Source organism: Eurypyga helias, unplaced genomic scaffold (genome assembly GCF_000690775.1).
Source record: "Eurypyga helias isolate BGI_N326 unplaced genomic scaffold, ASM69077v1 scaffold15612, whole genome shotgun sequence".
Taxonomy (NCBI): Eukaryota; Metazoa; Chordata; class Aves; order Eurypygiformes; family Eurypygidae; genus Eurypyga; species Eurypyga helias.
In genome coordinates, this window is record NW_010235417.1 from 46,956 (window position 1) to 60,270 (window position 13,315).

Sequence of the window (13,315 nt, forward strand, 5' to 3'; positions counted from 1 at the left end):
CTAAAACACACTAAGGATGGCTCATTTAAGGCTCATCCAGGTATTTCTGTAACTTATGACAGTGCCATTATGGCTGTGGTTTTAAACATACACTAAAAACTTGTCTCCAGGGACCTGGGAATGCAACTTTCACGTTCTCCAAGCACTGCAATTTTTATTTTAAATAGCTATGTGAGTCCCACAAACATGGTCATAAGTCACAAAGCTCAAAGCCTTCCTAGCTTTTTGAAAGCATATATTTCATTTTAAATAGCATGCAAGGACATACTGTAAAAACAAAGCAAAAACAACCCCACCCTCTCCATCCCCCAGATCTGGCAATAGTGTGCAACTCCTTGCAAAAACCAGCAATAGAAGGGGACTGTAGAGTATCAGTGTTGTTCTGGTTGGGCTTACACTATACTTAGGTAAATGCTTAATACATCCTACACTCAACAAGATCTGCAGATGTCACTTACATGAGGTCAGGTCTGAAGCGATGGATAATTGCACACAGTGCAAGGCCACTTTTCCAGGAGGTAGTCAGGTCTGTGACATTAACATTACGGTACCCTTCTGTCTGTTTCTGACACCAGGTCAACAGTTTGTTAGGTCGAATATCTGACTCTGCAGTTACAGTGGAGAGCAAACATTTTGATCAGATTTTTTATGTTCAGAAGGCTCTGAATATTAAGTCACAGCAAACATGAGATGTCACATACCATGTCTTGAGAGATTCACCGATCTTCTAATGGAGCTTACTCTTTCAAGAGGACATTGTTGTAACTCATTGGTAACATATAAATGTCTCACCTACAAGTAAAAGCAATTCGCAACAGAATGTTAGAATTTCTTGGAGAGAGAAAAAATACTTTTCTTTCTTTCTATGTTAACTTTATCATCAGGTGGTTCTAAATTAAGGAGTCTCCTGAAGATTTTCTTTACACACTACTTGCAGTCCTATTTCTCCTGGACCGAAACTGAATAGTGATTTCACAAGCGACTGTTTTAAGTACTGACCTGGTGAGGTCGAACACAGCTTGAGTTCAAGTTCGGGTATCTTGTTCCCGGGTCAATGGTATACTGGTCAAAGTTCTTGTTAATATTTTCAGGGGTAGTCTGAGGCAAGAGTCGATAAATGCTCTCTCTTACAAAGAAAAAAGATGCAAGAAAAATATTTATTATATAAGCAGTATTTTATTTTTTGCACTACCTGCACCCTATTTTGATTCTGGCAGGACAAGTGTTACACACTAAATGCATAAGCATCCATCCCAATTCTTATCCCTGCTCAGTAGGAGGAGGACAGAGAAAGGACAACAAAAAGATAAGACTCTTAGAAGTTAGGTCCATATTTTCCTAAGGCAGGAAGCAAGCAAGAAAAAGTAGAATTAAAAAAAAAGGAGGTTACATCATTCAGTCATCTGGTTTTGCTTTAATGTCCACCCAAGGAGTAACTTCTTTACCACATAAATCCTGTCATTCTGCAATTCCTATAACCACCACAGCCTTTTTTATTATGCTGTTCAATTTTCCATTTGGGTCTAAGCCATGTTTGAGTCATCCCACAGGCTTCTATCTTAAAACTTCTCAAAGCACTATACTTAGTAATGCTTCTGCTTGCATTACCACAACATAACTATTTCTGTTATGTATCTGCCCTGAAACAGCCTGGGCAGCTGTACTGGAGCAGGCCAGTTGCCATTAGGACCAAAGTCAGCAACTTCACCCATCAGACCATGGTGACACCAGGATTACTGGAGTACTTAACAACAGATCTTTTTGCTCTGGTCAAAAAGACATTACACAGAGAAGCTTAAGATGCAGCTTTACAGCAATTCTCCTTTGCCACACATTTATCAGTCTAAATAAGGAGGGCATGAGGGCTACTATGCTAAAATGCAGCATTAAAATCACAGATACCAACTCTGAAAACTGTTAAAGCGTTAATTTAAACTTGTTTCAGGAATTTTTTTAATTAGAAAACCAAAAACGAACAGGTGCTGAGGTGATTGGAGGTTTAGTCTTTTGACACAAGGTATCAGGGTGGTGAGGCCGTGGCAGAGGTTGCCCAGAGAAGCTGTGGATGCCCCATCCCTGGAAGTGTTCAAGGCCAGGCTGGACGAGGCTTTGAGCAACCTGCTCTAGTGGAAGATGTCCCTACCCATGGCAGGGGGTTGGAACTGGATGGTCTTTAAGGTCCCTTCCAACCCAAACCATTCTGCGATTCTATGATCTTTGGTTTATTTCCTCAAGGATCACACTTAATTCTGGTCATTAGTGACTTAAATTAGTGTTTTAAGCCCATGTCATGAACACTGCTGGATCTGTTAGTGTGCAGAACCTTACAGAGAAACAGCCTACTGCAAAATGTTCAGTAACCTGAAGGAGTGGATAATTACAACCCAATGTCATTGCAGTGAAGAAGAGTATTTCTATATTCTACCAATACTGCAGCTCTTTAAAGCGATCAAAATGATGGAAAAGACAGAAGCACCACTTACCGTTCAGCAAGGATTTCTAATGGGGGTTTTCCTTGAGCCCAGCTCCGCACCATCCATGCAGTATCAAAAGCAGCTAAGAAGCCTCTTGCACAGCCAGTACCCATTGGCCAGAAGGGCTGTAAGAAGCATTTACTTTTTATTTCCTTGTACTTCTTAAGGTCTTATTACAAAAATAACATGCAATGTGAAATTGGAGTCTAGGGTTTCATATTGTCTTAGAAAAGTAGCCCAGAAAGAGTTAAAATACAGCAGAGCACATTCTTGCAGTTTTTAGACAATTCTCTCCTCCATGTCTTAGGTAATGAAAAAGACTGCTTTCACTTTTTCTTTTTTTTAACCTCTGTATTTAAAAACAAATTTCTTAAAAGGTAAAGGCTGAGAGAAAAAAAAAAAAGATAAGACTTAATACCCAAGAATTAGTCAAGGGAAAAAAGATGCCTTTCTTCTCATCTCCTTATTTTGCTTTGGACTGAAGTTTTCAAACACTTCAGGCTGTCAGCATGAGTTTAAGAAAAAAAAAATCAGTTGCAACATACACTTTTTACTTCAGAAAAAGAGAACATACTGAGGCAAACAGACAGCAATGCAAATTTGGACCAAAGTTTTCTCTGTGATGGAAGTCAGGAAAATTATGCCATGCACCCAAGCTGAGGACACACAGTTCTCAGACAGAAATATAACTTGCATAAAGCAAAACAGGATCTCAGCCAGAGACTGTCAGCCAAGCATTAGTTATGACACAAACTATGGCATTAAAAAAAACCCCACTATTTCAAAGAAGGTACCATTGTTTCAGGACACGTAAGAGGACGGATTGTTTTGGAGGGTAGACTGGATGGCTGGATTAGGGAGGTGGAGGGGGTGGGGAAGGCATTCCAAGATATACCTCAAGCAAACTATCTCCCACAAGCGCCACCAGGAGCTGATGTCTGTGCCTCTCTCTCACTAGTGCAGCATTTTCAGATGCATACATGGAAGTAAAATCAAACATTGTTACATCTGGTTGCCCATAGTGATTAATTGCAAAATCCAAGGAAGGCAGCTGGTAGTTGGTTGCAAAGTCAGCAGCTTCTCTGGCATAGGAGAGCAAATTGCTCTGGTTCACATTTTCCCCACAGAGGAGTAACTCAGTATCAACATAGTCCTGCAGGAAGAGAAGCATGTAGGATTAGGTACTCCAAATATCCTCTCTGGATTGGAACATTGCAGTCTCATAGCATGAGCATCAACTATGCAACTCACAGCATAAATAACCAAGTGAGATTTGCCATCTCCTCCAAAACATTAATACACAAACATAGGTTACTGTACTACCCCAAATGGGAACTCTTTATGCCAACACCGAATAAGCAGCTTTAAATGCACTAGAATATTACAGTGCCTCCCAGATCCTTGATTATGTGTTATTTTCATAACATTATTTCCCTCCCATCAAAAGATGTAATCATCACCACTGCAATGCTTTTTTGTATATCTAAGGCCATAGGAGAGCAGAAATACAGATGTACTGATGATGTAACACGCAGGACTCGGCCTCAAGGTTTGACTGAACAGCTCAGGAACAACACATTCAAACGGGGACTGTGGCAGCTTTTCTGTTGTTCTCTTTTGGGCTGGGTTTTATTTTTGGCCAGTGTGGTGAAGGACCCTGCCTTTACAGGTCACTGCTTAAAGCCGGTGATTATTAATAAGGCAGTTTCTATTTAGAGCTTAATCGTGGATGAGACCCCTAATCGCAGGGATGATACCACAGAGCCCCTATTAGCCCAGTTGTTTTAGACAGACTGGGTTGGGTTTTTTTTCCACTCAGAGCAGGTCAGGAAAACAACTTGGACAGGCCACAGCTGCCGCTCCTCTTCTCCAAACTCCCCACAGAACTCCCGGGACTGACTCACCTACAAACAGCAGCCCCCAGCCCCACGGCCCACCTCCTTCCACCTTCTACTGCTGGGGGCTGCTGCCCTTCCCCCTTCCTGCCTCAGACAAGGCCAGCTCCTCTGCCCTGGGAGACCCTGTCCTCCAAACAGGCAGGAATTCGAGGCACTGAGCTAAACGGTCCCATCAGAAAGCCAAGAAACCTCCTGATCGCTCCCTACAAGTACTTCCTTCGGGAAATTATACTCGACAGTTTTGGCACTGTCTCATTTTGCAAGAAAAATTGACCTCTCTTGCGTTTCCAGGAAGAGAAATTTAAGTGGTGCCAAAACACTTTCTAGGAACAAAAGAAAATAAACCCCTACATCTTACAGAATAAAAGAATAAGAAGAAAAAAAAAAAAAAAGAAAAGAAAAGAAGGCCTCAAAGTCCCAAGTACCTTTGAAAGTTCAGGACATCGTGTTTATAGCCTCCTTCTATCACTTCACCCACTTTAGAGAATTTGCCATTTAGCTTGGGGTGGGTTTTAATACTTCTTTATTTCCCTGATAAAACTGGACATAGATGTGCCAAGTTCACCGTTAAATAAGTGAGGTTTTTATTTTCTGGTGTGATGACCACATCACGTATTTCCAAGGCGCGTCAAGATCTCATTTCAGCCAGTTTCAGAACTGACAAATTTAGCAAGTATTGTTTTCAGTTCTCTACAGAAACTTTGTGCTGACAGGAGGGGAAAAATATGAAAGTCAGAGGATCATCTAAGTGATCTGAGCTTTAATGAAGTGATCTAGTAAGTTTATAAACACACTCTGTAACATGCAACAATGTTTATGCAGATGTTCACACCTATTCTGTGCCAAGTAAATCAAATAGGGTTTTAGCCAGCATTTTTACATACATTAATAATGACTCCTTTGTCCAGAAGACTCTGCTTTTTCGCTGTCATCACAAAATAATGAGTGTTATCTTTATAGTAAACAATATTCTCCAGGTCAATTCCTGAAAAGAGAGAATACATTTGTTATGGAGTACAGTGCATTCTCTGTGTCCTTGACTAACACCATGTGATTGATCCTCACAGATACGTTTCCTTCTTGGGACACATTCACTGTCCCAGCTGGGATGAAGCATTAGTGGACAAGATGCTCTAAAACAAAACAAATCAAGTGAGGAGATCAGCCTTATTCTGCAAGAGTTAGTCTCACCCTAATTTAAAGTTATTTAGCATTCCTCTAAAGAACAGCCAGTTAACTACAACCATCTTCTGAGGTAGAAAAGGGGAAGCAAGCGAACAGCGTGCTTTTTGGCTTCTATTATAATCATAATTAAAAAAAAAAAAAAAATCAGCTGTAAATCAAGAATGGAATTGCTTGTCCTGACAGTGGATGCAACTATTCTCAAATTGCTTTTCATAAAGTAGTATTTCACAGTTTACATTTTAAGTATTTATGGCAAATCCCCATCTAGTTCTTTTCTGTTTATCAGATCTACACATCCAAAAGCAAGAATAAACTCCTCCCGGAAGGGCAGAGCCTTTTTCACAGGGCTTAAGCTGTTCAGTATGTGAACAGATACAAACAAAACAAACCATGTCTTAAGGGAAATCTCTGGGCACTGAAAATGCTCTTCTAAATTTGTCCAACATAGCAGACATTTTTACAGTTGAGAAATTTAAACATTAAAACAAGCTATGATGTGGCAACGCCCAAGCTAAAAAAAAAAATCCCACTGTTCCATAAATGGAGACCTCCGTCTGCAAGATTCTGACATCAACAGCATTTTATCACTCGTTTGTTTGTTTTAAGTACATTTAAATTTATGTTAACAGAAATAGGAATGTGGCCTGGCACAGAGATGCTCTGCTGCCTTTTGTATTTGGTTGTGGAAAAAAATGAGGATGTACCCACCCGTTTCCTCTTTAAGGTCCTGGAAGAACTTCTGATTGAAGATAAATGCAACACCACTAATTTCTTCTACCTTGGCTTCTGCAGTTGTATTTCTGTTTATAAAATTGGCAGTGATAGCTATAGCCAGTTTTCCACGAAACTCCTTCCTCCTGAAACCTGGTAACCAAAGAAAAGAATTAAAAACACTGGAAATACGACATTGGACTTCGAGGGTCAGCTCAAGGCTCTGTCCTATGTATAGTCCTGCACTTCATCAAACAACACACCATCATCAGATTCCATCATTCCTCCAAATTTCCCTTAAATGCAAAGAGTCTTTTCTCCCCACTTCCAGCTGCAAAACTGCAGCTGTACTACATTCAAGATAAAGTCTCATTAAAACAAAACAAAAAACCAAGCCACAATGGAGTTAAGGACAAATGATGACTACAGAAAAACAGACTGGATATAGACCAGATCAAATTTTATACTGGGAAACATATTTAACATGCAAAACAGAAAATAAGATTTTGGTTATATAGGTGGTAAACTGCTTATGAAAAAAACATGCAAGAGATCAGCAGTCAAAAGGAGCACAGAAAGATCTGGAAAACAGAAACCTCTGTAGTAGTGCTTAGGTGCACACACTGCCAGCTAATGAGCTTTTTCAAAGATATTAGGGGTTTAAAAATGGCTTAACTGTTAAATTTCCAAGGTGAGACTGACTGCAAAGTTACTCGCTCTCTTGCTCCATCCTAGCTTTCTCTTTCCACAAAAAAAGCCCACTAAGCCACAACCTTGGAATCACACGCCTTTCCCTCTGTGCATTCCCCTTATCTGTAAGTAAATTCTGAAGTAGGGCAGAGGGTCCTTAGAGTATTCTTAGCCAATTGCAGATGACTTTACAGAGAATACACGTATGTTCTAAGAAGTACTAACTCAGCTATAAATTTTTGTCTCTTTGCATTTTGATATGCTCTCATTATTTCACTGGTGTAGATTTAATCTGACAATACCAGTTTTTGTATGTGAACAATCTTCAGGCCACCAAATATTCCCTTAGACCCTGGCACTGTGATAAGCATTAACTTCGCAAAAGAGTCTGCAGCTGAGGTAAGAACAATTTCATTTTGCTGATACCTGGCTATTTAAAATAGTCTATTATGGGGGATAGCTGGACAATAGTGTGGGGAAATTTCTGACAGAGCATTTTAAGGAATTAACTCCAAACACATTGGGGTTGGCAGATGTAAGAATAAGCAGACAAACTATGAAGCTAATAAAAAAAGGAAATAGTGTACTTGGAGAAATGAAACTAACATGGATATAATTAAAGCTACAAGGGGAATATATATACTTAAGTAACAGGTTTGTTCAGACCGCTGAGGTGGTCTGATTCTCAGCAGAGACTCAAGTTCATGAAGCGTTTCTCCCATCTCCCCCTGCCACATTAAGAGTTATTTATTATCTTTTGGTATCATTTCCAAAGTAACTGTTTCTGAAGTTAAATCACCTTTACAAAAGAGCGTTACCTCTGATGCTTTCATTAAATACCTGGCAGTCACGTTTTGGTCACTAGTTCAAACATACAGTGCAAATTTATGACACAATAGCAAAGACCATGCAATTCCTGACATGTATCTTGTCAACCTCCGTGAGGTTAGATCATCAAATAATTACTTAACCTTGAAGCAAGCCCAATGGCATCATGATGCATTTTGTAGGCAATGCAGATACACAGTGATGAGAATCAGTAATGATATTTATTGTCTTTATTTTGAGCTACAACTTAACAACAAAAGCAGAAGACACCATAAAAAAAAGTTTCCACACAGACTTCAGTGGCTTGAAAAGTAAACTTTTGCTTTACGTTCTCCTCTGACTTTCAGGCCTTTCAAAATACCCTAAAGACATTACTAAGGCTAAAAGGACACCTTCACCTACCTTCTAATGTGTTCCTGCGGCCATCTGCACCAATAATAACATCAAATTCATACTCTGACAACGGGTGATCCATAGGGAGAAATTCAGCCCTCCAACCTACCTCTAAAAACACAAAGAATAATATTTATTCATTCTTCAGTAATACAATGGAGAAGTGATTTTGGAGTATTAAGAAAGGGCATTAAAACAAATGGTCCATTTCTTATTCAAATGCAGCTGAATTCTGCCTTGGTCTGATGAAGGGAAGTTCTGGTGCAGCCAAAGCTACATTCAGACCGTATTAGCAAGGTGTCAAGCTTGTAAACTGACAATAAAAAAAAAAGGAAGCCTTCACTTGGATCACCTAATGCACTAAACTTCCTCTCAGACCCATATCACAAGAATATGCTTAAGCACTTCACTTTCATGGCAATAGCCCCACAATGACCTTATTAAGACAGTACATATATGTGATTACAGCAAGGAAGGGCTGGGTGTTAAAAGAAGAAATATAGCATCCCATTGTCAATACTTTTAATTGTCTTCTAAGTAGAAATTTTAAAAGTAAGTGTACTCAGAAAGCTAAATTTAATCTTTGCATTAACATAAAGCCAATCATTAAAATCTTTGTATTATCCGTATTTAAGAGTTATGTATGTTTTAACTACTTAAAAATATTTGTTCTACTGTCATTATATGACTAATTCAAGAGAAACAGCATAGTACTTTAATTAAAATAAAATATTAAAATATTCTATTGCTACTACACCCTGAATACTAATCTTAATAGAAAAAAAAAAAAATAAACCTTTCTTATTTTCTTTAAAAACCTTGCATAAGATGGCTGATAAGACTCCATGTGCCAGTGGGAGTTACATCAAACGTGAAAGCAAAATGAGGCCCAGGGAGCTTAATCCATCCTCAATATTTATATTATCAATCAAAAATTGTTTTTGCAAGAAGATACCAAAAAGCCACAGCAAACTCCCTGCAAAGCCTGAAACGCACGCCAGAAGGTATAGTGCAAAACCTCAACTTCTCAGACTGGGTCGTAGTTTAAGAATTATCAGTGCTCTGTCACAATGATACCTGTCGTGCTGTGACAGCATACAGCAAACCTAGCTGAGTATCAAGGGCAAAAACCTCTCTGTTTCTTTAAACAGAATTCAACTACCTTGAATGATTTCACATAATGTCTGACATAAAAAGAAGCTACTGTGAGCAGAACTGTATTATATAGTATGATAAACAATACTTTGGTTTTCTTGATCTTCAGGAGGTTCCAGAACTTTCACGAATTCTAAATTCACATGGATTTCAACTCCTAGTATAAGTGCAACTTTGAAGAGTATAAGTTGAAGTTGTCGAATACCTGCAGACAGCGAGTAACAAAGATGGATTTAATAAGTAAGTAATCACAGCTGCCACCAGCATGCCACCCAACTGACATTTTTTGATAACACAAGCATTATTATTTCCCATACTGTGACAAATGCAAACGTAGCAACCACCACAGGATGTTGTTCTCTTCCGTCTCATTTTCCGCTTGCAGCACAATTTCATGAGTAATAAAACTCATTCCAGTGAGTTTATTAGAATATCTTTTTTAGAGCTTTCCTTCTCAATGATTTTTAAAGGATCTGCTAACCAATACGTTGACTGCTTTAGGACAGAAGGTTTTACAGCATATTTCCCTGTACAATATGCACTTTTGCATATTTTGTCATTAGATTAAGGGTTGTGTCTACCTTCAACATACTAGAATGAATATCAATGTTCTTCATACTTTGTAACAAAAACCTATTGTTTAACAAATCCAGGCTAACAAAAAAGCTGCTCCATATAATTTGTTCAACTGCCATTTTGCTTAAATGAGACCATTTTTTTAAATCTCTGTGTGTGTGCACATATGCACTCACACACGTTTAGGGCGTATGAGCTTTGTGCCAAATCAAGAAAGCTTCCATTAATCTTCTGAACACAGTACATCTCTTATCTGAACAGTGCCCATGACTTCAGATACTTACTGATGTGATCGATAGATCCTGCACAGAATTTTCCATAAAATTTCTTTGCTCCCAATCCCCGGAGGTCGTGGATTGTAAATGGCCAGAGATGCAACACATTGTTTCTTGAAAAAGTGTCTCGCTTCTCCACGACGACGACTTTGGCTCCCAGGAAGGCAAGTTCTATGGCAGTCCGCAAGCCACATGGGCCACCTCCAATAATTAAACACTAGCAGAGAAAAGAAGGAATCTCACATAGGGGTTTGTACTGACTTTCACACAGTTCCTAACTTACCCTATTGGTACGACTTGATATTCAACCAGACTTATGCTACTGAGAGTGCATTCAAGTAATCTATTTAAACTGATAAACATTCATATTGTGTTCGCATGTGGCATTCAGGCAATTTATGCAAGAGGATAAACTGATTCACACAGACATAACAGCATCTGATAAAAAGATATAACAGAAGAAGCAGCAAAAAGCCACTTTTCAGTATCTGCTTGTACATTTTTAACTCACTCATATTTAGTGTTTAGAAAGTGCTTGCAGTAAACAGGATTACAGCCACATAAAAGGAAGGGGAAAGGAAATAAGTGGTCTCAGTGTAAGCTTTTTTGTTTGAAAGAGGAAATTGATGCATGCTTGCTAGATTTGTTAAGACAAATCTATGACAAGCCAGTAGTCTTACAGCACTAGTTACTCTCCCTTTCCAGCAAGGGCATATCACAGCCTTCTATCACTGGCCTGAATATCACAGCCCAGTTCACCTATGGCTGTAAAGCAGGGTATGTCAAGGAGTCAGCAGCCTTGTCCTGCTTCACCAGAGCCAGGAAACTTGGCCTGCCCTATCCCATTTCACACAGTGGTCTACATCCTCACCTTCAGGACAATCACACATATTAGGAGCTTAAATTTAATTTTGGGCATCCTCAGAACTCTATCAGAAATGATTACACAGAATTCTTGCCCAAATTTCAGCTGTCAACAGCTGTTAAATTTTCAGACTAACAAGCAAAGGATTTCCAGAAAATAAACTAATTAAAACCCAAACATATCTAATGCTTACATTTTCCTAACTGATTATTAGGAACTGATTAGAAACAGTCTTATAGCTGGACAACGTTGCAGTTCCACACTTCCCCTGCCCCAAAGCCCGCAGAACCCCACACAGGCTTCACAAAATCTATATCACCAGTCCAAGCCCTGGGCTCGGCAGGGGAGACAAGGTGGGCCTGAGCAGAGGGGAGGGCTCTGGCTGTGAGGCCGAGCTGTGCCGCGTTGCAAATCCAAGCCCATTATCTCACAGGCCAGACATGCTCCTGTGCGTCCCGCACACATAGCCAGACAGTGATTAGAGTTTCAAAGCAAGCACGGACTGTATCTGGAGGCTCGTTGGATATGAGTCTGGTTCCCATTACTTTTCAATTTCATAAAATAGAGTCATTTATTTATTTTGGTTTGTTCGTCATTTGTTTTCAAATTTAACAACTTAAGCAAAAACTTATCTGGCGTTGACTATTGTCCATGATTTTTGTCCAACCCAATCATAAAAGCACAAGATTTTTTTTAATTAATAAATAATTCAAATTCCCACTGAAAGAAGAGCTCCTGTGAGATGCTTTTCCTTTGCTTTAGGCAAGTGTTTTGTTAATGAGAGATATTAAATAAGTTAAAGTTAGGTTGTTGGCTTTCTTCCTCCTAAAAGAACATACTTAATTCATAATTTCACAAGGACACTCCTCACTGCATGCTAAATATTAAGAAAACATCAGCGGATGTAATTATATAAAGGAAGAAAATGGAGTGCAGATGTTATCCTGACTGAAGAGGATCACTGGCAGAGTCTGGGTCAGCTCTTTCCTGCACATGCTTGTTGTGATTAACATGGGAACTCGGTGTTCTGAGAAGCAAGTGACAGCCTTCACAGCTACACAGTTTTCCAGTAATGTTTAGCAAGCAGTTAGAAACCTTTTACAAATAAAGGCCATACATGGTTTGATAAGGTGGGGTTGTTTTTTCGGCTAACAAACTGTATCATATATAAATAAATGCAACTTTTTAAAAAAGGAGTCTTTTGAGACTTAGTCATAGTGGATCCTGCCAAGTAATAAAACCCACACAGAAAACACTGTTAGTTCCTCCTGATGCTCTGCAACACAGCATGTTAAAATTTTAAGGAAGATTCTGCCCTCTCCCCTCCTCATACCACCATTGACAAAGTATCTTCCTAATTGCCTAGAGGCACTGTGAAAAATGGTTCTGTATTTGCCATCATCCATGGTTACCTTCCATAAACATATTTATCTATGCCTCAGAACTATTTGTTCTTTGATTTATTAAGGACGCTTCCTGCTGGTGTGGAGCTTACTCTTGGCACTTTGTCATCTTTTTTGAAACTTCTGGGGTCAAAACCAGCACAAAAACCCTGGCAAAGGTAACTCTTACTGTGTTTATGTTTCTACCTGTATTAAAGAACGAAAGGGACTGTACCCCTGTCCTGCCTCTGCCCTCCCTCCCCAGGTGTCTGCTTGCAGACAATTACAGGAGGAACGATGTAGTCAGCCTAGAACCAACCTTGAATGGCTCCCTATTTTCACTTCCTGTTCGCCTAGTCTCCTGGCTCATCAGGGGCTGCTTTTGAAATTAATTTCTTGAAGTTGAACACACATTGTGACAACTGACATCACTTAACGAAGTCTTGAATAATCAATCCTGAAATTTAACTGTAGGAAAAATGCCAATGGTTTCTTGCCATCCGCAGCTCAACTGTCTGTTAACGGTGCCACAGCATCTCCTAAAAAGGGTAACTTGACTTTTCAAAGCATCTTCCGCAAATGAATCAAAGTAACAGCTGCTGAAGAGGACTGACAAAGGGCTTTTGCATATTTCTTGTTCAAGCTGGAAACAAAGGGAGAGACTTGTATAGGCTACAGGGCAGCTTATCCAAGAATAAAATCATGACTAGACCTCTGTGACCTGCCTGAAGAATCAGTATCACGTTGGATGTTAAATCCTGTTTTACTACCAAGAGTATACCATGTCAGTGCAACATAATACTGAGAGAAGGCATTTTTCTCAAGGAGAACCTCATACTACGAAGGGCTGGTCTTCTGCCTGCAAACGTATGTGAATACTTCT

At 39.4% G+C, this 13,315-nt stretch overlaps 1 protein-coding gene across 1 annotated transcript in view; it reads right to left on the bottom strand.

The window, feature by feature from the left end:
• Positions 1-13,315, bottom strand: part of MICAL2 (microtubule associated monooxygenase, calponin and LIM domain containing 2) — a 57,388-nt gene that overhangs the window by 27,234 nt on the left and 16,839 nt on the right. Inside the window, exons 2-11 of the mRNA XM_010146742.1 lie at positions 10,195-10,402; positions 9,423-9,539; positions 8,189-8,290; positions 6,266-6,421; positions 5,257-5,357; positions 3,370-3,627; positions 2,484-2,599; positions 1,000-1,126; positions 702-792; positions 459-606 (exon numbers count right to left, since the gene is read on the bottom strand). Coding sequence (XP_010145044.1) covers positions 459-606; positions 702-792; positions 1,000-1,126; positions 2,484-2,599; positions 3,370-3,627; positions 5,257-5,357; positions 6,266-6,421; positions 8,189-8,290; positions 9,423-9,539; positions 10,195-10,402 — 1,424 coding nt within the window. The remainder of the gene's footprint in view (positions 1-458; positions 607-701; positions 793-999; positions 1,127-2,483; positions 2,600-3,369; positions 3,628-5,256; positions 5,358-6,265; positions 6,422-8,188; positions 8,291-9,422; positions 9,540-10,194; positions 10,403-13,315) is intronic.